General features: G+C 40.8%; 3 protein-coding genes across 6 annotated transcripts; 2 read left to right on the forward strand and 1 right to left on the reverse strand.

Moving 5' to 3' along the window:
• Positions 1-2,287: 2,287 nt before the first annotated feature.
• LOC127780287 (tubby-like F-box protein 1) lies at positions 2,288-7,268 on the reverse strand. The gene is made up of 4 exons (XM_052307204.1): positions 6,891-7,268; positions 5,603-5,690; positions 4,333-4,462; positions 2,288-3,184 (listed from the first exon to the last, which is right to left on the reverse strand). Exons 1-4 carry the CDS (start codon positions 7,182-7,184, stop codon positions 2,626-2,628), a joined length of 1,071 nt encoding a protein of 356 aa, XP_052163164.1. The 5' UTR covers positions 7,185-7,268; the 3' UTR covers positions 2,288-2,625.
• Positions 7,269-11,383: 4,115 nt separating this feature from the next.
• LOC127765174 (pentatricopeptide repeat-containing protein At1g30610, chloroplastic) lies at positions 11,384-17,806 on the forward strand. Of its 2 annotated transcripts, none has more exons than XM_052290052.1 (9): positions 11,384-12,982; positions 13,776-13,967; positions 14,281-14,362; positions 14,444-14,632; positions 14,757-14,870; positions 15,262-15,352; positions 15,424-15,581; positions 16,192-16,617; positions 17,146-17,806. In XM_052290052.1, exons 1-9 carry the CDS (start codon positions 11,634-11,636, stop codon positions 17,527-17,529), a joined length of 2,985 nt encoding a protein of 994 aa, XP_052146012.1. In that variant the 5' UTR covers positions 11,384-11,633; the 3' UTR covers positions 17,530-17,806. The 2 variants fall into 2 exon arrangements, with proteins under 2 accessions (XP_052146012.1, XP_052146086.1); XM_052290126.1 differs by having other exon boundaries at positions 17,152-17,806.
• Positions 17,807-18,542: 736 nt separating this feature from the next.
• LOC127765328 (protein MALE DISCOVERER 2-like) lies at positions 18,543-25,861 on the forward strand. 3 transcript variants are annotated; one of them, XM_052290231.1, is made up of 13 exons: positions 18,543-18,853; positions 19,737-19,991; positions 20,100-20,232; positions 21,844-21,915; positions 22,415-22,558; positions 22,643-22,765; positions 22,877-22,932; positions 23,023-23,409; positions 23,951-24,141; positions 24,273-24,405; positions 24,497-24,651; positions 24,960-25,151; positions 25,262-25,861. In XM_052290231.1, the coding sequence occupies exons 2-13, from the start codon at positions 19,895-19,897 to the stop codon at positions 25,520-25,522; spliced, it is 1,944 nt and encodes a 647-aa protein (XP_052146191.1). In that variant the 5' UTR covers positions 18,543-18,853; positions 19,737-19,894; the 3' UTR covers positions 25,523-25,861. The 3 variants fall into 3 exon arrangements, with proteins under 3 accessions (XP_052146191.1, XP_052146344.1, XP_052146269.1); XM_052290384.1 differs by lacking the exon at positions 18,543-18,853 and adding an exon at positions 19,180-19,515; XM_052290309.1 differs by lacking the exon at positions 18,543-18,853 and adding an exon at positions 19,621-19,639.
• The last annotated feature ends 612 nt before the right edge of the window (positions 25,862-26,473 follow it).

The raw sequence follows: 26,473 nt of genomic DNA on the forward strand, positions 1-26,473 counted from the left end.
GATCCCTTTCGACCGGCCGGTTACGTAAAAAGACCGGAGAATCTCGCGTAAACGGTTATCCATTTCTCACGGGAATCTTTCGGCCCTGGCCTTCCTGTCCAGTGCGACCCGTTGTGCGATCTTTTATCTGTGCTATATTAAGTCGTTTGATTTTTCTTAGTTAAACTTTTTTATATTTATTTAAATTTATAGAAAATATAATAGAATTTTTAACATAAAAATAAACATATTATCATAATATATTTAATGCTAAATTTAATAAAACTAATTTAATATTTTAGATATTGTTAAATTTTTCGATATACTTTATCAAATTTATCAAAGTTTAATTAGGAAAAGGAGTCAAATAACTTATAATATTAAATAGAGAGAGTAGAAAATATCATACGTTATTAGGTTTGTTTATATTTATATTTTGTAAGTATAGAGGGAGCAGTAGTAGCTGCCAGCCTGCCACCGCGACGAGATTGGGTTTCGGTCGTCGTACCGTGTCCGTGTCGCTCGACCGGAGACGCTTGACCCCGCGGGCGCGCGCGAGCCCAGTCCCGACCCGCATCGCACATACATGTGGCCACAGGCGGAGCCTCCGGCCCAACCCCTCCTCCAAGTCTGACCGTGCGCCGCGCGTGTCGTACGTACATAAGCGGGGGCCTCCGCTAGCTAGCTAGCCGGAGGGATCAGCACGTCTCCCAGTCGCCTCCAGCAACAAGCTCCGTCTCAATCATTCGCCAGTGGCAAGCTTATCGCCGGCCGGCCGGCCACCCACCCTCGCGCGATCAATCGATCGGTACGGTCAAGCTAGCTAAGACGAGCTATGGCCATGCTCGGGAGGAAGAGAGGGGGATCGTCGTCGGCCAAGCTGCCACCCCACGCCGAGGACCCGCGTGCGGCTCCTCCGCCGCCGCAGGCCGGCCTCACCGCCACCGACGGTGGGCAGGAGGTGGCCATGTCGCAATTCGTCGCGCAGCTAGGCATGTGCGAAGCCTCCGCTCGAGTAGCGAAAGCATTTTGTAAGTTGTAACCAATGGATGGATGGTTGAGAAATTTGATTTTTTTTTTTCTTCTTTTTTTGGGTGCGTCTTGGCATGGCAGACGAGGCGGCGCGGAAGAGGCTGGACAGCATGAACCAGAGGCTCAGGTGGCTGGAGCAGCAGATGGAGACGCTGGAGGCGGAGGTCGGGAAAGCCAGCTCCGCCGACTGATGATCACCTAGTACATCTTTGTAGCAACACCCTTTTTTCTTTAGTCTTACAGATATGTAGTTCGATGATGATGATGATGATCTGATCGCCTTTTCTAGCTTAATCTCTCTTTTGTTCGATGCGTTGGAGCAGCGCCTTTTTGCCTGGAACCTCTGCCACGTTTTAGGGGTGAGTATTTGATCCTGGGTCTAACGTGTTTGCCTACGATTCATTCTGACATGGAAAAGTATGGCCGTTAGTTCATCACTTCATCTCGTCGCTTTCATTTTCTGTGGAAATAGCCTACCATTCCAACCACGCATGCTGGACTTCTGACTTCTAATGTTCTACAGTACCTGGGACCAAAACCACACACTCTGTATTAAATTAACCAGTACTAATCCCCACTGTCTGCAATCACTAGTACATATTTGTACGCAAATAGAACGAATTGTGCCGAACATTCCACATCTAAAAGTGAATACTCTCTCTGTCCCAAAATCTTAAAATATAAGAGATTTTAGGTGAATATGATGTACCTTATATTTTAGGACGGAGTAAGTATTTCATCTGTTTAGATTCATTATATTAGAATATGTCACGTACACTCAAAATCTCTTATATTTTGGGATGAAAGAAGTAATTCTTAGTACTTCTATTAATTCAGATGTAATAATATTCTTAAATCATTCAGGAGAGGCACTGTTCACACAATCACCGAAGTTTGCCTGTATGGTCCTTTGACGTCTTACAGCAAGCTTGTGCAATTTCATGGTCCGACAGTCCGACACCTTATACGCGAGATAACATGGCCGTGTTTAAATTCAAACTTTCAATTTTTCTATCACAGCAAATGTTTAGACATGCATGCATGGAGCATTAAATGTGGAAAAAAAACTAATTACACAGTTTGCATGTAAATCGTAAAACGAATCTTTTAAACCTAATTACGCCATGATTTAATAATATGATGCTACAGTAAATATTTACTAATAATAGGTTAATTAGGCTTAATAAATTCGACTCGCAGTTTACGGACGAAATCTGTAATTTGTTTATACTTAAAAAAAATTTGATACACGAGCTAAACACAGCCATAACAGAAAGACAGAAATAAGCGAGCCAATCTATTCATACAGGTACGGAGTAAATGTCCAGCCAAAAGTAAAAAAGGTATCATCACTTCATCAAGAACTTATGTACAACAGACTGCCTTCTGCTTTCACTTAAAAAGCAAAAGTTTTACACAACACAATTTCCTTCTCGGAGCTAAATCCATTTGGTAAAATGGTACATTTCCCGCACAAGAACAGGATATGAATAGTACCTTGATATCCAGAGTAAAAAGGAAAGAAATGAAAGAAGAAAAATGCCGGGAACAACCACAACGGCATGCATCCACAACCACAACCAGATGGCAATATGAGGACATCAAACTATGTTGCTATTCACAAGCTAGCTTGGTACCAAAGCTGCTGAGGCTGATAGCAAAGGCTTGAAACGCTGAGAGTGGCTGCCGGTAATCCATCGTGAAGATATTGTCATCGACCTTACCAAACTGCAGCAGAACTGTTTCCTCATCCTTCGAGCTAGCAGGATCATTGGGATCAGCAGCAGCAACTAGTTGGAAATTCTTGACAGATGCAACTGTCACCCGCCCATGGAAGTTCAAGCACCAGCACTGCAAGTGCTCATGCCAGCGGGGAGCTTTGTTTCTTAGAACTGTGTTCCCTGTGGGTTTTCTGAACTTCGTCTTTAGACAGTTTTCCCATGTCTCTTGAGTTGAAGGGCACTCAAGTGCACAATACATTCTCCTAGGACCTCTGGATTTGAGCAGGTTGTATTTATAGGAAACCTGTCCAACTTCATAGTTTCCTGCTGACACTTGGGGACTTATCCTTCTATTTCCAAAACGCCGACTGGATCGACTACTTGATGCTTTAGCGCCATCATATGGTGGCTTGCTATCATATATTTTGAAGTTTGTCCCCCAAAAATCAGATCTAAACAGAAGCACAATAATACCAATGAATAAAAATTAAGACAACAAAAATCAAATACAAGCACGAAAACACAACAGATACCCAACCAGTCCAAATTATCTGCACACCATAAGGGGAATCAAATCAAATAAGGCCATAACCTAATCTAGGACAGTGAAATAATGTCTCAAAGGAACTGCCGTGAGACTTACACAGCAATCAATTGCAAGGAAATAAATGAAATACTTTTGAGCACAAATAAAGGAACAAGAGAAGTTATAAAAACTGAAGAGCCTGAAAACTCCCCAAAGAGTAAAGGCTAAGACAAAATAGAAGCATTCGGCAGTTTTAAGTGCAATTTATGAGGATGCAAAGTACTTCGGCAGTCAATTGCAAGGATTATGATTCATGTTGACTGTTACTGTTGCAAACCACAAAATCAAGGAATGGAGGAGGCATGTGTGACACCCTACCCTGGTTTGAGTAAGTCCACACATGAGGGTGTGAATTAGTCCCACCTTGTGGCCTTGTTTGGCAAGGCTAAAATCCCAGGGGATGGGCCGGGTCTTTCCCAAACAAGGCCTACTTTTGCAGGCTTACCAGGTCCAAGGTATCAATCCCTCAAAACAGAAAAAGTCCAAGGTATCAACCAAACCCTTGAACACGAACACAAAGGATGAAAGTGTAAGTGTGTTGGTGTGAGTGTGTACTCTATCCAAAATGGGGTTAGAATTTAGATTATAGACTTAAAACCAGTTCAGACCTTGGGGCATCACAGCATGCCACCATGTTAAGGGGTTCAATCTTACAACATAAGGATATACTCCCTCCTTTTTATATATATACGACGTTAGTTAATTCAATATTGAACTAACAAGCGTCATATATAAAAAACGAGGGAGTACCATTACCTCATTGAAAAACAAGATAGTAAAGAAACAGATACTATTTAGAACTCAGAAGGCTTATATTGTCTTATGGTATGGGTACCCAATTTTTTTTTTAAAAAAAAACATCAGCAGATCAGCTAAATACATATTTTTAGTGCATTAGCATGTTCCTTAATTGTAAATATATTACTGCAACCAATTTGTTAGCACTAAGCAGGATGAATCACAGAATATGCAAGAATGATTAAGAGTGAACTATGCAGCCATGTAGAACCTCACCTCAGTTTCCCCATGTATGCATTGCTTCCTTGTGAAAGGTCATCAGCATCAAGGGATACGATGTACTCGGTATGGGGACCACGTCTAAACCTTCTAGCAGCCATGAGGAACTTCCCTTTATCCACAGTTGCTATCATATACAAAAAGTATATATTAATCATCAAGCACATTTGATGGTGAAAAAGGCCATATGGCATTGCAGTTGGTACAAAAACCAGAAGGAAAAATATACGGTGTAACTGACAGAACCCCCATCCTTTTTCTTTTTCTTTTTTTTAAAAAAACACATATCTGCACATGTTAGATGTTACACTTGAACAGCTGAGTGTAAGCCTGTAAGGAGAGAAAAATGTTGCTTCTAGATACATAATTTGAGTGCTGTTGGATCTGATTGTCAAAATAAAAGGAATTTGAAAACACTTGACTAAGCAGGCCATCAAATGTAATGGAACAAGTAGACTTCCAGTCACCCTAATCACTATTTGCAGGACACAAAGACTTTGGTATAATTCAGCTAAACCCTTCAACAATTATGTCCAAACTAGCCAATCCAAATAAATAAACAGTGTTAAGTATATCCGGGCCCATATATTCTAGGCCCATTGGCCCATGAGGACATAACATAGTACATAATCCCGAAGGGGCATCTCTTATCAATTTCTTATCAGTTGTTTCACAAAAAATAGGCAGGTACAAAACAATATTAGTTCCTAATTCAAATAAAATGCTGTAGGTTCTAATCCATTAGGTGCTCCAATCCTCCACCTTATCCTCCCACCATCCCATACCAATTATGCCAAAAGATCCAAATGCAAAATATCACATGGTCCTAGAATGCAAACATACTGTGCATTTCTGCTGGTTTGACAGATAATTTGAATCTATAGAAAAAAAAAATGAAAGCCAGGAAGCAAATGTGCATGGGACTGCCCATGCCAAAAGTTGATAGGTCAACATCAAGCCATCAACTAGGAGAAACAAGCGATGCATCTCCAATTAAAGCCACAACGAATTTGAGTTAAATCTAAAAGCATTCAACTTGACTACTGCTAGGCATCAAGTGTCAACCACAGACAAGTAACAAATTCCAAGAAAAACAGAACCCGCACAGCAATCATAAAACAGCATGTCACATGCCTTACATTGAGATGGCAAATCAAATTGATTATCTAGATGCACATAATCAAATTGATGCCTGCACATATGCAGCACGAAATAAATGAGAGTCAAGGAAGTTCTCATATCACATCACGTACAGTCGTACACTTACCATTTGTCAAACCAAGGTAGAGGTAGAACGTAGAGTTCTTCTTATTCCGCTTAATGAAACATTGCATTGGGAACTCCCTTGGCCCTGGCTGCTTGACAAAAGGTGTAAGAACTCCGATAAATTTGCATACAAATACTGTGTATCAAAACTACGGCACTCCTCTGCAAGACTGCAACTAAAATCCTACGTAGACGAATCACCCAAAACAAAACTATGCTACTCATCTCATGGGGAATTTCAGCCACTAAACTCCCACTTATAAGTGAAATCACCCTCTGTGTGATAGGATAGTAAATAGCTAAACACATATGGCCCCGTTCGAATCTGATTATTGGATGAAGATTAAGTGCGCATGTAAAACGAGACTCATTAGCACATGGTTAATGATGTTTTAATTATTAAAAATTGAAAAGTGGATTTATTCGATTTTTTATAGCAACTTCTATATAGAAAGTTTTCACATGAAATACAATGTTTAGCAGTTTGAAAAGCGTGCTAACGGAAATCGAGGAAAAATCTGGATGTTGTTGGAGCTTAGAACGGGACTAAGTAAAGCTAGACTATATACATGCTGGAATATGGTCCTAACATCAAATCTGTAGCCAAAAGCATGAAAATTCAAACTGCTGGTGATAAGATTTTCCAACTATTCATTCATAGCGGACGACCCTCCTCGGGTTTGTTTTTCCTTCCAAGCCTCCAGTGTGCTATACTGCTATCTACCAACGATGTGGTGATTTTGCCAAAGCCATAAAAAGGACAAGTGCGATATAAATCATCCATTGTACTAACTAAATCTAGTTGCTCCCGAGCCTAGTTTTAAGTTAAATCCACAAACTCTTATAAAAAAAATACTAGTATCAAAATCGATTGAAAGTTAACTTACTCCAAAAACAAATAGCTAGGACTAGACATAAACAAATTAACTAATCCCACGAAACATCGCGACTAAAAAAGGTAAATTTGTAAACCTCAAAAATTAAATAATCCTCTAAAAATAGCATGAGCAAGTGATCTCAGCATCCTATGGCCAGAACTGAGGGAACCTAAAGACGCAGGCTCCAAATTTAGCAATCAAAAGCATAGAGGACTCTCTAAATCACCAACCAGAGACATAACAAATCGCATCTAGGAACGACACCTGCTAAAACAAATCGACGTAATGGGGGTTTCCACTCCCTACCACCATACTTCGAATCAGCGGCCAGAAGCCCCCATCAATCGAGGGATAGGAGCTCTTAGCAAAACAGCAGAAGGGCATCCCCCCCCCCCCCCCCCCTTTCCTCACCTGCTTGAGCGAGGACGGGAAGGTGATCTTGCCGGACTCCGCGGGCGGCCGCACGACGGCGACGGCAGCGTCCCGCCACCGCCGGCACACGCAGGCGCAGGAGACCACGTCCTTCCGCGCGGGCCACCGCTCGCCCCCGGACGCCTCCACGCGCCGCACCACCTCGGACATCAGCTCCGGCAGCAGCCGCGCCCACCTCTCCTCCTGGTCCTCCGCCTGCCCGTCCTCCCCCTCCACCACCTCGTGCACCTCGCCGCCCTCCGGCGGCGGCGGCGGCGGCGTCTCCCGAGGCATCTCGTCGCGTCGCGTCCCCCACCACACCACCCCCACCACCACCAGTGTACCGCCTCTCCACTAGGTCGCGGGGCTCTTTCTTTTGGTTTTTGTACTGGAAAACCGCGTCCGCCGATGGAGAGGAAAATGGAATGGAGTACTTGTCTGGAAAAGTGGATCTAGCAGACAAGCACTGTGACCACACCCCCAAGTGTGTAGATAAATTCCTTCTTTTTCTCAAGCATCATGGTTATAAAAATGTCCTTTTCAGCTAGCACAAATACTCCTTATTACACGTAGAGAGCATTTATTGAAATAGATTTTATTATACTAAAAAACTACTAAGATTTTTATTTTTGGAGTACACCTTCCATACTCACTCTATCGCCGCACATACACACGCACACGTGTAAATATATTATGATGCGCGTCTAAATAGGATTACACGTGTCATGTCCCTTTTTAAATATACGATGTTGATGATTTAACCATTCGTATTATTAAAAATTATATTTTATTTATTTTCTCATGAATTGCTTTATTATTGCAAGAACATAAGCGCTAAAAATAATAAGACAAATAATTATACAGCATGTTTAAAAGTTAATAATGTCATATATTTAAAATTAGAAAAGTACTACTTTTCACCTTTTGGGATTTGATCCCGAGAAAAAAAATGTATGAATACATTCGACAGGTAGAGTTTGAATTTTTAGAATATATGTTCATAATATAAGATTTATCAACTCTTGTTCATTTTCCTTTTTTTAAAGAATGAATACATGATTAAATTTTGCAGACATAGTACTAGTTAACATTTCTATGTTCCAGCATAATGTTGCTCACATAAAAAAAGTAGACTTAATGCAATATGTGTTGTGAAATATTGTATACAGGTTTGTAAATACATGTCATCGAAGTGCTATTTATATGTAAACTTTGATCAATTGTCTTTTTTTCAATAAATTTACTAATAATATTTAAAAGGATATCGTAGTAACAAGGCGTGTTACATCTTAAACATAAACATGAAACTTTCATTAGTCGTAGTACGTATAATCATAGTTTGTGTATGATGGTTATTTTCAACAGATATTTGCAAGTGCACATCTCCATCCATTGTGGTTGCATGATTGTATCTATGTTCTTTATGAAATGCGCACGATACCCTCCGTAATTATTGTAAATTACTTATAAACAAATAGGTCACATAAACATATTATAAAGGAAAAAAAATTGCAGCATATAGCCCCCTTGCAGGATTTGCCGCGTCAATTTTCTTCCGAAGAAAAATAAAGTAAATATATGCTACAAATACTAAATGTTTTGAACTCGGGAATATATCCTACGCATAAAAGCTTTCCGTGCACACCAACAAATGAATGTTACACAAAATTCTATAAAAAAAAGACACATACTTCAAATAGCATTACACCTATATGTGAAATTTTATGTTCAAATTCATTATATTTTAGCCCTAAAAAAGACAAAATTCTGACATATAATTATCTTTAAACTGTCAGATTTTTCATTTGTTTACGGCTAAAATACAATGAATTTGAATATGAGACTTTGGGGGATACGTGTAATACTATTACGAGTAAATATCCATTTTTTTTTAGAATTTTTTGTGACATTTGCTAGTTGGTGTGTACGGATGTGTACGAGAAACTTGTGTACATAGGATATGTTACATTTGAACTTTGACGCTCGAATTTTTAGGATGAATTTTATGCAATTTACAACGATACACTTGCTCAATCTTTATAAGCACGCTTCCCAAACTGCTAAATAGCGTATAGAAGTTTATTTAAAAATATTTTTTAATAAAAGTTCAAGTCTATAATAATTAATTTTTTATTAATTATGTATTGATGATTCATCTTATTTTACATGCAACTATAAGGTGGTGTTTGGATACAGGGACTTAACTTTAGTCCCTATATGTAGACACTAATTTAGAGTATTAAATATAGACTACTTACAAAACTAATTACATAAATGAAAGCTAATTTACGAGATAAATTTTTTAAGCCTAATTAATCCATAATTAGATAATGTTTACTGTAGCATCACATAGGCTAATCATGGATTAATTAGGCTCAATACATTCGTATCGTGAATTAGTCCAAGATTATGGATAGGTTTTATTAATAGTCTACATTTAATATTTATAATTAGTGTTCAAACATTTGATGTTATAGGGACTTAAAAGTCGTTTTTAGTACATCTAAACAGGGTCTAAAGCTAATTTTAACCGCTCCCTCCAACGGCTCCTTAGACTTCCTGAAAAGTTTCTCGCCGGGCTTACCCAAAATTGCTCCCACAGTGTGCTGTGTGCAGGGAGGAGGGAGCAAATACATACTGTATTTTTCTTTTAGGAAAAATGCATATCGTTTTTGCGGTGTACTATATTGGCTCAATCTGGTTTTAGGTGTGTCATCGTCTTAGAGCAATTGCCATAAAAAAAGTGGTTATTAATACTATGAGCTACTAGTGGTGATGTGATGTGGATGAGGCGAAAACTCTGAATCTCTACATGCTATGCAGTAAGTTCAGTCAACGAAGCTAAAAAAAGGTTTTTAAGAAAAACTAGCGCCGAATCAAACAGTTCAGCTACACGTTTGTTTCGAATTAGATGGACATTCCCCGAAAAAAAAAAGAAGAATTAGATGGACATGAAAGAAGAATTAGCTGTATGCGGGGAGCGCACGATCACGCGAAGAACGCAGCCAGGACGACGGCAACAGCACGACGTTCTGTGCAGGTCTCACCCCTCTTCTCGCCCTGCTTGACTGAAAGGAACCTTCTCTTCTTCCCAAGAAGAAACTAAGATTCGGATTTTAGCTTCCACGAAACACACACTTGCAGATGGTCAGATATGATTTGAGACATTCGACGAGCCTATCTCCATCTATCTCTGCATTTTTTTCTTCAATTGGAGTTTTTCTCCATTGTTCCGTTTTAAATGATGAGAGGAACGCATCAACTGCATACCTTTACTCCCTTTAAATGGACAGGACATCGCAAAGCCGATGCAATGGATAGCTTCCAGATACTCCTACCTGCTAATGAGCCTGCTAATGAGGAGATGCTCCTCAATCTGAGTTAGAAGTACATTTTTTTTTCTTCGAAGTGACAATTAAAGGCATGGGCCATAAGCTGTACCTGCGAGATAGAGAGAGCTTCATCAATTGCACGAGCAAGACCCGCCGAGCGGCGACCACTTTGTTGGAAGAGGAGAGTAGCTGAAAGGAAAAGATCTCAAAACATGTGGGCTGTTTGTTTTCATGCCAATTGTTACAGTGGAGATTGTCCGTAGTACTACTAATGTAGTAACAGTGACTGACATTGGGTTCGGGTTCCCACATAAATCATTACTATTGCTTTCAGCAGTACTGCAGATGATCCACATCCCAATTATTATCTACGCTTGCCACACGCACACAAAAAGGCTAATGAAACTATCCCAGTGTTCCCGTTCCTTGATTTGACAAAGGTACGGTAGCTACATCAAATTTTGGCAGTTGTGAGTGACGAAATTAGAAATTATTAAAGCATGAGGCTAAAGTAGAACTCAACTAATAGGATATTAATTTTCTCAAAAAATTATATAATAATTTAAGATAATTCATGATTATGGAGACGTGGCTAGGGCTCAAGTCCAAACTACCTACGGTTGCCTTCGCTCCATTGCTCATGTTTGGCTAAAATCATCAGCTTGCAAATAAATGGAGTATATATGTTGTATTTTTCTTGTCGGCGGCATTTTTCTTTGTGCACCTGCACATTCTGCCTGTCAATTTTTGCCAAACTAAGAGTGTTCAAGGGGAGGGGAAAAGAGAAGATGTGTAAAATGAGATGAGCGATTAGTATGTGATTGATTCAGTATTAATTATTTTAACTTATAATTTGTCTGCGAGGATTTTAACTTAGAAAATTGAATTAGTATGATCTTTTAAAGTAACTTTCTTATATAATTTTTTCTGTAAAAACATACCATATAGTAATTTAGAACGCTGATGAATAACGAGATAAACCTTCTTCAGTGAACGAGCAGCCTAAGCCCAAATTTGTCTTCGGCTTGGCTCGGCCACACCTTGGTGAGTTTACCCTTTGGAGGCCCAACAACGCATAGATGGTCGGCCCGGCCCGGCCCGTACGCGGAAATATCTTCGCTGCACTAGACGCTACACACAGTGGGCTCCACCGGAGGGAGCGCCACGACGGCACCGGCACCGGCGGGGGAGGAGATAACGCGGAGGCCTCGCGGCGCAAACTCCCCAGGTACTCGCCCTCCTTCCTCCCCGCAACCCACCAGCTCGAGCCTCGCCGGCGCTCCGACCAGCACTCGCCGTGCGTTTCTCTTGCGGTTGGGAGGGGGTTTACCTCGCTCGGAGTTGCTCCGCCGGCGGAGAATGTGGTAGCCACGCCGCGGCCGAAACCTCGTGGGGTGTGTGTGTGTGTGTGATGGCGGCGCCGCCGCCGAGCGCGACGGTGGGGCTGATACCCAACCTGGCGGGGCGCGGGGTCTTGCTCCCCGCCTCGGCGCCTGATTCGAGCGCGTGCCACGGGTTCGTGGTTCCGACGAGGAGGAGGAGGAGGGCCTCCGTGGCGCCGTTTGGTTGGGGTTTGGCGAGGAGAGGCCGGGTTTCTGACGCGAGAGCGGATGGTTTTGGTGCTATGTGCGCGGTGGCTGGCGGCGAGGCTGGTCCCGGTTCGTCCGAGTTGCGGCACATCGAGAAGGAGCTGACGTTTAGCCCGACTTTCACCGACTATGTGAAGATCATGGAGTCGGTGAAGTTGGACAGGAGCAAGAGTTTAGAGAGCACAGAATCGGATGGAAGGAGCTCGAGGAGGAGGTTTACAGGCGATGGCGATGCACCGGTTGTTCGGCGAGGGGACGAGAGGTCAGGTGATGGAAGGAGTACATCTTTTGATAGGCAAAAGGGATCTCAGAGGAACAGAGGGGATGTGAATGAGAGGAGCATGGCGAATAATGATATTCAGAACAATAGTATTAGGTTAGTAGAGAAAAAAAAGCCAGGTGATGTTGAAAAGCGTCGGGGAAGACAGGGAAAGGTAGATGAATATGTACAGAGAAGAATTGTTCGAGGTGAGATTAGTGAAGATGAAGGTAATGTTGATAAAAATGAGCGCAAGCAGTTTACATCGCAGTTGAAGATGAAAGATACTAGAGGTAGTATGGTTGCTCATCAATCAGAGAGAAACATGCATGTTCAGTCAAATGCACGGAAGGGTTTGCAACGACAGTCGACTTCGATGGTAAGCCATATTTCTAGCCCTCCAAACAGCAGAATTATATTGGAGAACACCAAGTCTTTGGTAAAAAGGGGAAAGGAGAACTTTAGTAGCCCAGCAAGAAGCATATATGAGAACAATTTCAAATATCCCAGAGAAAGAAAATTTACCAACTATGATGTCAATGCTGATGATAAATTTCAAAGATACCAGCAAACAACAGAAAATTCAGGGAGAGGTGTTGTAGTGGGAAGGTTTGGAGAGGGTGATATTGATTATAACAAGGCTACTGTAAGCAAAAGATATGGCAATAGGCAGGCAACGTCTGGGCATGATGGTCATCCAACGGTCAGCTTGAAGCGTGGAAAACCTGAAGCAATTCGAATGCAGAGAGGGGAAAATGTCCAAACAGGGAAGTTTATTAGGAGAGATGCGAAAGCTATAGACTTGGACGATAGAGCTGCTTTCAAGACTTTTGAGGTATTCACTGATGTCAGAAACAGGCCACGGGTTCTTCAAATGGAACTGGAAGATAGAATTCAGAAATTGGCTAGTCGGTAAGTCTTTGTATGATTGGTTTTACAGCCTGTATTGAATTTGTTGAGTTGTCTTGGTTTTGCTGTTGTATAAATTCATCATAATAGCCTCTTCTAATATGAAAAAAAAAACTCATGACGGTATTCTGTCCCATCAAAACTACTTGACACTGCCTCTGCTGCAGGTTGTTTGATGGGCATTAAGTATTTTTTACAAGAGGGAGTTGCCTATATGTAGCCCTTAGCATGAGTGTTACTTCGTTTGAAAATCTCAGGGCGTTCTAGATTCTATTTGAACACTCATGTATTCACCAATTTTACCATCGTTGTTCACATCCAATAGAAGAGGACACTGACCACCTCTTTTTAATTGATCACATTAAACTACATGATGTACTTCCAATGACATGAATTTCGTTTTGATAGATAATGAGTAATAACACTGGGCTTCTATCAAGACTGCTGCTCAAATATATTGTATCAATACTTGCTTATTTACAGGCTCCTGAAAGTGAGATGTTACAAGAACAGGCATATGAAAACTGTTGTCCGATAATTCCCACTTTAAAATTATGTGTGAACTTTTTTTTTGTGTGATCATGTTATCTAGATGCTACTTGCTTGGAGAATTCTTTCATGCATTTAAGACAATATTACATGAATGGGACTTCTAGATTGAACTTAGAAAATACTTTCATTCATTGATGAGCATCTTGCTTTCCTATACATTTTTTGTTGCTTCCTAGACAAGTCATGAAGCCTATGGAGTCTTCGCTGTCTTAGTTAATTCTTTATGGTTATTTATTTTGCGAAGGCTGAATGCTACAGATGTAAATACTCCAGAGTGGAAATTCTCCAAAATGATTCATGATGCAAAAATCAAATTCTCTGACCACTCTATCCTAAGGGTCGTTCAAATACTGGGTCGATATGGAAACTGGAAACGGGTCTTGCAAGTTGTTGAATGGCTTCAATCCCGTGAAAGATTCAAGTCCTACAAGAGCAGGTAATGAAACAGTTACCCATTTATATGTTAATATATTATTGTGAATCTTAAAGCTGCAGTGTTAGTTTATATATGTATATTTCATTTTTTACCGCTGTTATAGACTTATATTGTTGTTTATGTAGCAGAGTATAATGTGTACTAAGTTGTCTGTGATGAAATAAGTTTGCTTCTTCATTTGTTCAATCTTGTAGTTTCTTTTTTTGTTTCTCTTGGGTAACCCGTAAGTCCTTAAGAATCACATTAAATGATTTACAATGCTTATCATATTAAATGCGTATGATGTTCATGAGAGAACATATTTGTTTTGTAGGTATATTTATACAACAGTGCTTGATGTTCTTGGGAAGGCAAAAAGACCTTTTGAGGCATTGAATGTATTTTACACCATGCTGGTATAACTAGCGCTCATCTGTCTTATGTTTGGATGTACCTAATCTTTCCATTTAGATGATGTCCTTATATTTCATCTGCAGGATCAATTGTCTTCTTATCCTGACATGGCTGCTTATCATTGTATTGCTGTGACTCTTGGCCAATCTGGTCTTGTAAAAGAGCTATTTGATGTGATTGACCGCATGCGTTCTCCTCCTAAGAAGTTTAAGCTAAGTCCTATTCAGAATTGGGATCCTAGGTTGGAACCAGACCTCATTGTGTACAATGCGGTGAGTGACACTTTTAGCAAATGTTCTATGTAAGTGAGTGCACCAATGACAATGAGACATGATTGTTTAATATTGTTGGTAATTTAGTATTCAGTAGAACGTAACTGGCTCTACTGCTATGTAGGTTCTGAATGCCTGTGTGCAACAAAAGCAATGGGAAGGAGCATTCTGGGTTCTGCAACAGTTGAAAGAGAAGAACATCCGCCCTACAAATACAACATATGGTCTTGTAATGGAGGTACGGTAATCTTGATTACATATTCTCTCTGTCCTCCCCTAAACCAACTGTGCTGGTCATGCAGAAATGCGACTGCAAATCTTTTATGATTTTATGGAATTAACACATAATTTGCACCGTGTTCTGCATGCATGGGACTATACATATGACTCATGACAGTTTCAGAGACCATTTCTGCATTGATGTTTCTCTTACCTGGATTCTGACAAGCATATTATATCTATCTACAGCAGATAGAACGTTTTGCTCATATGTTGGTCTTAGGGAAAACTGTTGCTTAACTTGGTTCCATGCGATTTCTGTAGTATTGATTGTATTTTTTTTTCATATGTTTGGCACAATTCTTTATGCAGCGTAATCCATTTTTTGTTATAATTTTGTGTTACTGTAGGTAATGCTTGTTTGTGGCAAGTACAACTTGGTGTACGAGTTCTTCAATAAGGTGGAGAAAACGTCAATACCCGGCGCTTTGAACTATAAAGGTAATTAAGAAGGTTTGAAAACAGTTGAAGGCAAATTTTATATTATATCTCATATCTCTTGCTGCTTGCAGTTCTCATTAATGCTCTTTGGAGAGAAGGGAAGATTGATGAAGCAGTCATGGCTGTCAAGGGTATGGAAAGTCGTGGAATAGTTGGTTCTGCCAGTCTTTATTATGACCTTGCTAGGTGCCTTTGCAGTGGAGGCCGGTGCAAAGAGGCACTTCTCCAGGTTTGCACTTGCAAAAATATAGTTATATCTTGTACATGACACACTTGCTGTAGCTGTTGTTGCAACTGAAAATACATTTTGCCACCTATAGTCATCTTGAAAAGTAAACGTAGATCTATAATTCTATATTGGACTTAGAACCTCAGCTGCAAACTGATTCTTCATTTTTTTAATAACCGATAGCAGTTATTCTGCTGGTTTTAACAATTTATCGGCATTTTACTGTCATTAGTTGCTTTCGTGACCATAACTTTTACTCTAATCCCGATTTCTCACTAGATAGAACATACATAATCACAATTGCGAAAAGCATATTCTTGTTGAATTAGGCACTGTGTGTTGGTATATGAGACTATATGCATATATATTTTTGATAGATGAACAAATAGGCTGGAATTTAGTTCCCACAGTATAATTATCGGTGCGAGCTTCAAATCCAATTAACTTACTTTTTGTAAAACAAGCTGAAAAAACTTATCAAACAGCCAGGCATAAGAACTCAGCTTGAACTTGTCTATCTGTAAGCGCCATCACCTGTCTATGCTTGTCTCATGCCTCTAGATGCTTTGTTTTATCTCTTAACCTTTTTCTGATGGCAACTGTAATGCAGGTCGAGAAGATTTGCAAGGTTGCAAACAAACCACTGGTTGTTACCTACACAGGACTGATCCAAACCTGTATAGACAATGGAAGCATGGAAAATGCTAAATACATATTTGACGAAATGTGCAAATACTGCTCACCTAATAACGTAACATGCAACATCATGCTGAAGTCATACACTGAACATGGAATGTTTGAGGATGCAAAAGATCTATTGGAGAATATTCTCAGTGGCAGGATAAGGAGTAAAGTGGAATCGAGTCAAAAGGCAATTGCAGACAAGTTTACTTTCAATATTTTCATGGAGGCCTGTGCTGAAGCAAAGAGGTGGAATGATTTTGAGTATGCATTTCGCAAAATGTTATCTAGTGGCTACCACTTTGACGAACGAAGGCACCTTCGTATGGTGCTTGATGCATATAGGAACGGGAAGGTGCTTATCTCATATTCCTAACTCTTTAACTATCCATGAATCTCCGTAAGATGTAGCTTATAAGGATAGAATATTCGTTGTGCATAATCTTTCATATCTGAAGTTGAAGATGTTTGGTGCATAACATAGGTCATGTTATCGCAATGAATGGAGGATGTTTGATTATGCTGTTTTTCCCCCATATGTATGTGATCATAAGATTGCATGGTGACTGATCTTAGTAGTTCTGAAATCTATACATGTGGGCCTTTTAGCTTATATTTCTATGCCCTCAGAGAGAACAAACCTCACTAGATTTAAAAGGAAATTTCAACTACAAGCACAGCATAATAGTACTAGCCCCAGTTTGGCAACAATTTGAGCCAATTCCTTCAGTATTTTATGGCTTACTGTCAATATGAACTATGCTTAGAGTTCAGATTTTATGGACAATGATAGAATGCAAGATATATGATCATTTTCCCATTAAACTGCTTCGTTAATTATTTGGTGTAGCTATTCTTAGCCTTACTGCCTTTCACTATTCAGGAGCAGTTATTGGAAGATGTATGGGACTACATGTGCCAATATGGCCGAGTTCCGCCTGCCCCCATGATAATGGAAAGATTTTGCCTGAAACTGAGACAAGGGGACACAGTGGCGGCGATGTCCTGCATCAATACCTTTCAGGAGAGCAAGATACGCAATGTTTCATCCATGTCCTGGTTCAATCTGCTGAACCGTAATGGGGATCGCTTGAAGGAGGATATTATTATCAAGCTACTTCATGAACTCAACAACCTTGTAAGCTCAAGTGGTCACTCTGATTCTTTGTATCAAAATATTATAAGTAGCTGTACAGAATTCCTTTCTGTTTCCACCTCTGTAGAAAAGGCGTCTTCTGATCAGCAGATGCTTCCCTGTACGTCATAGTTACTATATATTAGTATGCCATTATCTAAAAGAAAATCAGAGTTTGGTCATTGGTCATTTGGTTCGTGCTCCAAAAAGTTTGATCATCAAATCCATCGGTTTGCTCACTGCATCATACTATTCTACGAGGATAAGTGATCGTATGCATGTAGCTTGGTGGGCTAGTTATTTGTTGGGATTGCATATCGGCAGAAGTAACTAACTCTGAATTGGTCGTCATCCTGAGATGCATGGCACTTCGCCTCGTTTTAAACATCACCTACTCCGCTACTCACTACCCGTGTTTCTCATGTTGATATCAATTTTCTCATGTCAGTATGTCAGCTGCTTGGTTAGGTTCTCTTTGGTTGTTCCGACAAAACTTTGATACTTTCAGCTGGTATACCAAAGAACACATTGAGAAGAGCTACAGGTGTGAAAATTTCTGGGTCAATTACACACATAGATGTCCTCGCATAATGAATTTACGCATGCAGCCGATTGGGAACTCTCGAGCCTGACGAGTAGTCCAACACCAGGCACTTGTTTGCTCGCACGTTCGGACAGGTCTGAATCCATCCTCTTGTCTGGACTCTGAAGCCTCCATCTTGCGACAGTCGCCTGATTGGCGCTACCAACCGCGCGAGATAAGGTTAGCTCAACTTTGGAGAAGAAAACGTTGCATCTGATCGTCGTGTCAGTCTCCATGAGCAGTGTCTCTGTACCCCTCTTGTTCTTTTGATAAAGAAAGAAATTTTTGAAGCTTCGTGGATATTTCTATTTTCCGTCAGGCTAGACATATGTTAAGATTAACTATAAGATTTCGGTAAGAATTTCAAATAAAACACTCTAATTTTGTTAGATGTTTGAAATTTTTCCTGGAGAATATATACAGGTGATCAGACAGCAGGAGGAGGATGGCGCGCACGACGAAGGCGGCTGCGCGACGTGGGCGCGGCGACGGCGTCGTCTCCCCAACAGAAGAGGAAATTATTATTAAGCTGGCAAAGTGGCAACTGATGAATAAAACAGAAAAGAAAAAAAAAAAGAAAAGAGGAAAACTAACAGACGGACAGCTAGGCCCGGGCATCAAATAAAATCGTCGGAAAAAATCACCAGGAATAAAAAAATTCCCCTTCCTTTGCGCGTCCCACCTGTCCCCTTCGTGGGCCCCACCACCGCACGTCTCCACCTTCCCCCACCTCGCCGCCGGCCACCGCCTCCGCCTCCGCCTCCGCCGCCGCCGCCTCCACATCCCATTCCCCGTGCCCTCTTCCCCAACCCCCCTCGCGCCGGGGGGCCTCTGCGTGAAGGAAGAGGGCGCTGCGACGCCGACCGCGCGCCGGTAATGAGCTACCCATCCACCAAATGCGATCTGTTCGTTCGTCTTTAGATGAATCGATCGAGGCTTAGAGCCTTAGACCCGGTTTTGCTGGCCACTTCTTCGTTATGGAAGAGAGATTGTTTTATTTTTGTTTATCGTTTTCGAGTGCAAGCATTTGGCGCCGCTAAGACGCCCTGATTGCAATTGGTCACTAAACAAATGTCAATGTGAGGAGGAGGAGGGTATTAACCCTATTTTAATTCCATGTGTGATGATGAGCACGAAAGGGATTTTTTAAAATGCGACGAATCCGTCGCCGGCGAAGCTGAGGCCCCTCGACAGCGACCTTCTCGGGCTTCTTCTTCTTCCGCGCGTGTCCCCATCCAATTCTTTAATCCGGAATTTCGTACTCCCGGCGTGGAATTGTCCTACAGTTGTCCCGTGGAATTCCGTCCCCGCTTTTTATTTCTTTAAGCAACAATGCAATCTTGGTGATGGGAGAGATTGCACCGTGATTTTTCTTTGTAATTTTCGATGTTTTTTTTATTTTATAATCGATTTCAGTGTGTTGTTGCGTTTCTTTGATTTCGCCAACTACTACTTGTTCCTCCAAGAACGGACGACCGCTGTTTGGGCTCCATTTCCTCTCTGCGCATCTCCTCCTCCGTTGCCCCAACCACCGGGTGAGCAGAGCAGCCTTCTCTTCTCTTCTTCTCTCGATCGAATCCTCCTTTTCGGTTTCTTGAGTCGAATCGCGTGCGGTGTAAGCTAGATAGGCAGTGGTGGCCAATCAGGCAGAGAGAAAAAGTAGCTAAAGCTGTCTCCTTCCTTGCTTTGGGGCGATGCAAGGTTTCTCTATTTGTCGGCGTCCCTGAGCTTTTTGTCTGCTGTCACCTGCATGCAGGAGAGGAAGAGGAGGAGGAGGGGGTAGTGAGGTCGCCGCCACGGAGGAAGAGGCGCAATGGCTGTTGCTGCTGCTGCTGCTCGCGCCTGATCAGACCATGCACTCCAGGCTGCTCAAGAGGCTCGCGAAGAGGATCATGTGACGTGGAGCGAGCCGCAATGTGGAAGATGGTGGACGCGCTGCTGCGTTGCTCCGCGCTCGTCGCGCTGGTTCTTCATTTCGTCGTCAATGGCTGCTCGGCGGTCAACACTGAAGGTTAGCGGCGGCGGCGGCGGTGGCGTCTCGCCGGTGTTGTGGGCTGCGTTCATTATTAGGTCTGTGGGTGATTGATTGGGAGCTCTTCTTGGTTGCTTGTGGTTGCAGGGTCGGCGCTGCTCAAGTTTCAGTCGAGGGTGGAGGAGGATCCGCATGGCGCCATGGCAGGTTGGAGCGAGCGGGATGGCGATCCTTGCAGTTGGAATGGCGTCCGCTGCGTGGATGGCAGGGTGGTGATTCTGTGAGTTCATTGCCCTTCCTCTTTTATTCTTCTGAATGTGCAGTGATTCTGATTGGAAATGCAGTTTACCCATTCGATCAAGGATCATTGTTGCAAAATGTAGCAGGTTTTCTCTCTTTGATGATCCTCCGTTTGACTAAAACCATTCTGTTGAAGAGTTGCGTTGATTTATTGTTAAAATGGACGTTCCTTCCCCACTACTTTTCTCCTCTGATCTATGTGCGGTTTGACTTGAGAATACATGTTAGAAAATGCAGCAATGCTTCAGTTGAATTTCTGGCAACACAAGCATCTATCAACTTTATAGCCCAGAGAAGTTAGATGTGCAATGATTGACTTGTTGTATTTGGTAACAGAGCCTCCTTGGCTCCTTTGGACTGTGGGATTTCTCCGGATTCTTGTGAAAATCCTTTAGATTCGTGCAAAATGGTCCTGCGTTCTAAAGGAGGCCTTGGTGCAATCAGCTCCTCTTCCAGCCAAACAGTCAATACAAAGCATCATACACAATATTAATTCCGTCCCATTTTGATTTGAATTCTTATTTCTTTGATACATATACAGTATTCAGAATGTCCATAAAATGTGCTGTAAAAATTAATTTTCCCAGAAGCCTGTATGGAAGTTTAAAACATAATGTTGATATCATTATTTGGTTTATTTAAATGGTTTCTTGACTCAGCCAATGTGAACAAGTGGCCAGATGGTACATTCAATTCTGTGACAGGGAGATGTTGACTAATAAAGTGAGATTATTGACTAAAACAATTTAGTTGATTCTTTTAAATTGTAATTATATTGGAGGCCTAAAATAGAGGCTAACATTGGTTAGCTTGATACTTCAGCAGAAGGTCAAGTATAATCACCATCAACTGAACGTTGTGATCTGCCTAGATAAGACTGCTTAGTAGGGCCATATGTTCATTGAACATCCTTATGTGTCAGCGCTCATATCTAGAAAGCTTTTCTTAGGCAGCACATTAAGAAAGTCAAACTAATGCTGTTTGGCATGCTTCACGCTTATATACTATTCAATAGGAAAACTGACATTTCCATTCGTAGTTCTAGATCCCTAACATATTAGTCTAGCAAATAAAAGGTTTGTTCAATACTCTACATGTACTTCAACCAAGCACAATAGCAGCCCTTTTTCTTTCCTGATTACAAGGTAGGCAGACACACACAGACATTGCCACTCACACCACACGCAGAAATGCACTATTGTGTGCGCTTTGAACTCTTTCGATGTCAAAATTTGCTATCAAGTGCCTCAGGATGTGTGACAAGTTGATTTTCATACACCAATCATCTCATTCAGAAGTTTAAGTTACTAGGAAAAGAGACATCATTTTCTGCTCATAGAGCTTTGGAGTAGTCCCTTCAGTGCTACTTATATTTTTACATGAAAACACCTTAAGGTGATTCTCCGACTCACTAGGTTAATAATTTTTTCTTCTCAAGATGATCTATTACAGAAAAACTCATGTTCAGATTCTTGTGTTTCACTATATAAGATTCATTTATAATTGCCGCAGTGTTTCTACATATTTTGAGTGGATAATGGTTGCTTTATCATCTTAAGAATTGTACTTACTATGAACTCTCTTTCTGTAGGAATCTAAAGGATCTCTCACTAAGAGGTACCTTGGGTCCAGAACTAGGAAGTCTTAGTCATCTGAGGGCTCTGTAAGTTATCTTGACTTTGCTTTAAAGAATATACATTGGACATCTTTTGAATTGGATTTTTTTAAGATCTAGTAACGAGAAATTACTATAGATAAATATATTAATTCTTTAGCGGTTGATGCTTGACTAGCTTATTCAGTTTGTCTTCCAGGAACCAGGTGTCTAAATAAGTCAATTACCATCAGTAAGGACATCTGAAGCATATGTATCCAATTAAATGAATATTGGTTTCAATAGGCCATAATCAAATGGTGTAGTTCATATCAACTAAACTCCGTGCTAAATAAAAATGAGACTAAAATGCCACATGAATACATTGTGCATTTGTGTGAGTAACTGAGGAGTTTACACAGTAGCATAAGATCTTGGCTAATCTTTTGATGGGGCATCCATTACTTGAATTACTAGAGCTAATGAGTTGTAACACTGTAATCTTACTCCTGAATGTGATTTGAGTGTTTTCTACAACATTTTAATTCAATACCTGGCTCACTTGCAGTGTACTCTCCAACAACTTGTTCGATGGACCAATACCGAAGGAAATGAGTGATCTTGCAATGCTGGAAATACTGGATTTAAGCAATAACAATTTGACTGGTGAAGTTCCGCAGGAGATAGCAGAAATGCAATCAATTAAGCACTTGTAGGTCGTCTGACTGATTAACTTTGCCAAAATTTGACCAACATCAAGTAATATAGCCATGATATATTTTCTACTGCTCTGCAGGTTGCTTTCCAACAATAACTTTCAATGGCCTCTCATCCAAAATTCCTACAGGAATTTTGATCAGGAAATTGATTTTGACGTCTATGATGAGAGGGGCGATGTGGATCAAAGATCTGAGAATGGGTAAGAAGAATTAGATTGATATACATTCTGGTCAATACCAGTTTTTTATTTTTATAAAACAAATTATCAGTGCGTGTTGATGGTAACAGTTGTGAATGTGAACCATTGTAGATTCGAGTCTGATTCTTCATCAGAAGAGAACACAAAAGACAATAACAATCTTTCTGGTAATTTAACCTGCTCTTATCTTTTTCAAGTTTGTTCATAAACCCTATATACATTAGCTAGTACATAACATACCTTCATCTTTCGACCAGCTCGTCTTTCTTCACAATTTGCTGCAAGAAATCCAACTGTACAACTTAGCCGGCGCAGACTATTGGAGGATACCAATCTTGCTGCAGCTTCAGCAAATGCTCCTGTTCCAGCTGTTGCTTCTGTTCCTTCTACTGGAACTGGATCATTTTCAGCATTTAAGGAAATCAAGGTGCCTCCACCACTAAGTCCTCCAAGTAGTCCACCCATGTCCAGTGGTCCTCCACAAAGATCTAAGAGATGGTTGTATGCCATTGTGATTTCATCAATCGCTCTGCTGCTTATCGGCATAGCATGCATGTTTTTGCTATGCCGCAACAAATCAGTGGCGACAATAGGTCCATGGAAGACTGGGCTCAGTGGACAGCTGCAGAAGGCATTTGTGACAGGTAAATATTTTATTTCTTCTCTGATCTGTCTGGATAAAAATGTGCATAATCATCCTGTTATTTTGTTTATTATGGTCAAATATGAACTTCAGAGCATTTTCTATCATATGCTTTCTACTGTTGTTTTACTTTTCTTCAGATATACCTAATTTTTAATTCATTTATTTCTAAAGGATAACATGGATTAGCTAAATTAAATAATTGGGATGCAGAACTCATTAATTTTGTAAAATTTTCAACGTCAGTTTATATTCGAACAAATGCAACACCTGTTTTTGTGGGCCATAGATATTTATCTCCTTTACAAATAAAAGTATGTGCAAGGCAGAAATAATATCAAGCAATTGTTAATAGGAGATATAAGATATATAAAAATGGTTCAAGATGAGATTATTTGATCGTTAATATTTCTGCAAAGTTTAGACTTTAGAGGGACAGATATTTAGCTTCATTGAGCTCTCCCTTTTCAAAGATTGTCAAATATCCAGTTGAATTGCCTCTTATCATTTGTTGCAAATTGTGGTGCCTTACTGTACTTCAGGAGTACCAAAGTTGCAGCGCTCAGAGCTGGAAGGTGCTTGTGAGGACTTCAGTAACATTGTCGCAAGCTATCCACACTACACTGTATATAAGGGAACCTTATCAAGTGGCGTTGAGATAGCTGTTGTATCAACTGTTATTGCGACTAACAAAGATTGGTCGAAGCATTCCGAAGGGAGATTCAGAAAAAAGGTAATATAGTGTTATTTATTGTAAGGATAAAAGCACCCTGCTACTAAAGTTTGTAATGTTGGCCTAGTTTACGAATAAAAGGTAGTTTGGAAAAAGGTTGTTTCTTCTAACTTATTTTTCTGAACACATAGATAGATTTGCTCTCACGAATTAATCACAAGAACTTCATCAACCTGCTTGGGTACTGTGAGGAGGAGAATCCTTTTATGAGGATGATGGTGTTAGAATATGCACCCAATGGAACACTCTATGAGCATCTCCATGGTAAGAGCCTGTTAAATGCTGATTCCACTGCTAAAATGTTTGTTCTTTGTTCTTTATGCCAAATTAAATTGGTTTTATTTCCTTTTTGCAGTTGAGGGATTCGATCATATTGATTGGAATGGTAGGATGAGAGTAATTATGGGGGTAGCATACTGCATCCAACACATGCATGAGCTGAACCCTTCTATCACACATCCTGACTTACAGTCAAGTGCCATATTGTTGTCTGAGGATGGAGCTGCAAAGGTACAAATATGCTTATGGAAATTTCAAATTGTATTTGTTCTAGTTTGTGGAGATCTTCACAGGATTGTCCAAAATTTCAGTAATATGAAAACAAAAGGAAATAGTGTAAGATCAGAATTTCAGCTTCTAAACCATTTTTCTGGACATTATACCTTCAATTTAGAGTCACATTGTTTGGAAAAGTAAAATGTTTGTCTACATCACAATTGAGCAATATGAAGTACTCCCTAGTTCGTTTGCACAAACACTTTAGTTGTAATATCAGACTACATGTTTATGCTTTCCTCTAAACCGAGTCCTTTTCGCAGGTAGCAGACATGAGTGTTTGGCAAGAAGTGATTTCTAAAGGAAAAATGCCCAAGAACGATGACATTGTTGATCACCATGAGCCTGTGTCTGCCGATCCAGCTGGGAACGTGTGCAGTTTTGGTCTACTCATGCTGGAAATCATCTCAGGAAGGCCTCCATATTCTAAACACAAGGGCTCCCTTGCGAACTTGGTAAGGATGACAATTAATAAATCGAGTGTAGTTACTAAAGTCGTTGCAACTTCCACAAAATGGGATCTTGAAGCAAATGTTGCTTCTTCTTTTTTTCCGTCTGGTGACAGGCTATGGAGTGCATTAAAGATGACCGGAATATATCATGTTTGCTTGATCCTACCTTGAAGACTCACAAAGAAAACGAGCTAGAAATCATCTGTGAGTTAATCCAGGAGTGCATCCAAAGCGACCCGAAGAAGAGACCAGGCATGCGAGAGGTCACCACTAGACTGAGAGAAGTTCTAGCAATCTCACCGGAGGCAGCAACGCCGAGACTGTCTCCACTTTGGTGGGCAGAGCTTGAGATCCTTTCGGTTGAAGCAACCTAGGAGAAAAAAAGTGTCAATATGATGTGGTTCTTACAGCAACTCTGAGTTTCTGGGCGCAAACTTGTACATCCCCGTTTGTGCGTTTCTGCATTTCTGGTGAGTTCGCTGTCCGCATTGCGGTACTTTCTCCCCCTCCAGTAAATTTCTGGTGAGTTCGTTGTTTTCTTTTTTTTTCTCTGTATACTAAACATACATGGTGTGAAAATAGAATGATTCAGGTTATCCTAGAGGTGAATGTAACTATGTAAGCAGGAAATGTGTGTGATTGTGTAATGTACCATGGGGTTTAAGGAAATATTCTTTAATTTTTTTGAAGAAAGAAAGAACAATCACTATCGACTCTGAGTGGCACTTCCTCGCCATGTGTCCTGGCTTCTGCAAAACACTTGTAAGTTGTAACTATGCGTTGTGCTTCGTTGTCGTTCCGATAAAATTGCCTATAATTACAAAGTGAATTTGGTGAGCTTCACCAACATTGCTTACTTAAAAAAGGTACAAAGCCACTAAGTTATTATGAAACTATATATCACCAAATGATTTTTGTGCAACATTACAGTTAACTAATAATACATAAAAAAACAAAAGTTGCTCGTCAGTAACTAGTACAGTAACATCTGATGTGCTGATCAGTGTCATACACAGAACCTAACTACGCCACCTTTGCTATATATACGAATGTGGCAATGCCATTGTCTTCCACCTCTAAACCGGGGGAGGCAGGAAGAGAGAACAGGGAGGGAGAGATGGCAGATTGACCTAGCAACTGCAAGCCTAAGTGATGGCGATCCCCAAACAACAATAGAGAACCTTCGAATAAGGTTTCGGGGTTGGAGGCGGTGGATAGGGGGTGACGAGGATAGCTTGAGAGGGTGCCCAAAGTGGTAAAAGACTGGAGGCAGCGGAGACGAGCGGACAACAAGACGCTAGCGACGCACTAGAGCTACTAGGATG

The sequence above is a fragment of the Oryza glaberrima genome, chromosome 1, assembly GCF_000147395.1.
Source record: "Oryza glaberrima chromosome 1, OglaRS2, whole genome shotgun sequence".
In the NCBI taxonomy this organism is placed as follows: Eukaryota; Viridiplantae; Streptophyta; class Magnoliopsida; order Poales; family Poaceae; genus Oryza; species Oryza glaberrima.

What these genes read in the sequence shown, in the direction of transcription:
- LOC127780287 (XM_052307204.1), bottom strand. Translation starts at nt 7,184, where the DNA reads ATGCCTCGGGAGACGCCGCCGCCGCCGCCGCCGGAGGGCGGCGAGGTG. An exon ending in TCCCGTCCTCGCTCAAGCAG is followed by an intron (nt 5,691 to 6,890) that starts GTGAGGAAAGGG and finishes TTTGTCAAGCAG; the next exon opens with CCAGGGCCAAGGGAGTTCCC. An exon ending in GCATACATGGGGAAACTGAG is followed by an intron (nt 3,185 to 4,332) that starts GTGAGGTTCTAC and finishes GCTTCTGTTTAG; the next exon opens with ATCTGATTTTTGGGGGACAA.
- LOC127765174 (XM_052290052.1), top strand. Translation starts at nt 11,634, where the DNA reads ATGGCGGCGCCGCCGCCGAGCGCGACGGTGGGGCTGATACCCAACCTG. An exon ending in ATGTATTTTACACCATGCTG is followed by an intron (nt 14,363 to 14,443) that starts GTATAACTAGCG and finishes TTTCATCTGCAG; the next exon opens with GATCAATTGTCTTCTTATCC. An exon ending in GCAAAGAGGCACTTCTCCAG is followed by an intron (nt 15,582 to 16,191) that starts GTTTGCACTTGC and finishes ACTGTAATGCAG; the next exon opens with GTCGAGAAGATTTGCAAGGT.
- LOC127765328 (XM_052290231.1), top strand. Translation starts at nt 19,895, where the DNA reads ATGTGGAAGATGGTGGACGCGCTGCTGCGTTGCTCCGCGCTCGTCGCG. An exon ending in GATGGCAGGGTGGTGATTCT is followed by an intron (nt 20,233 to 21,843) that starts GTGAGTTCATTG and finishes CTCTTTCTGTAG; the next exon opens with GAATCTAAAGGATCTCTCAC. An exon ending in CTTAGTCATCTGAGGGCTCT is followed by an intron (nt 21,916 to 22,414) that starts GTAAGTTATCTT and finishes GCTCACTTGCAG; the next exon opens with TGTACTCTCCAACAACTTGT.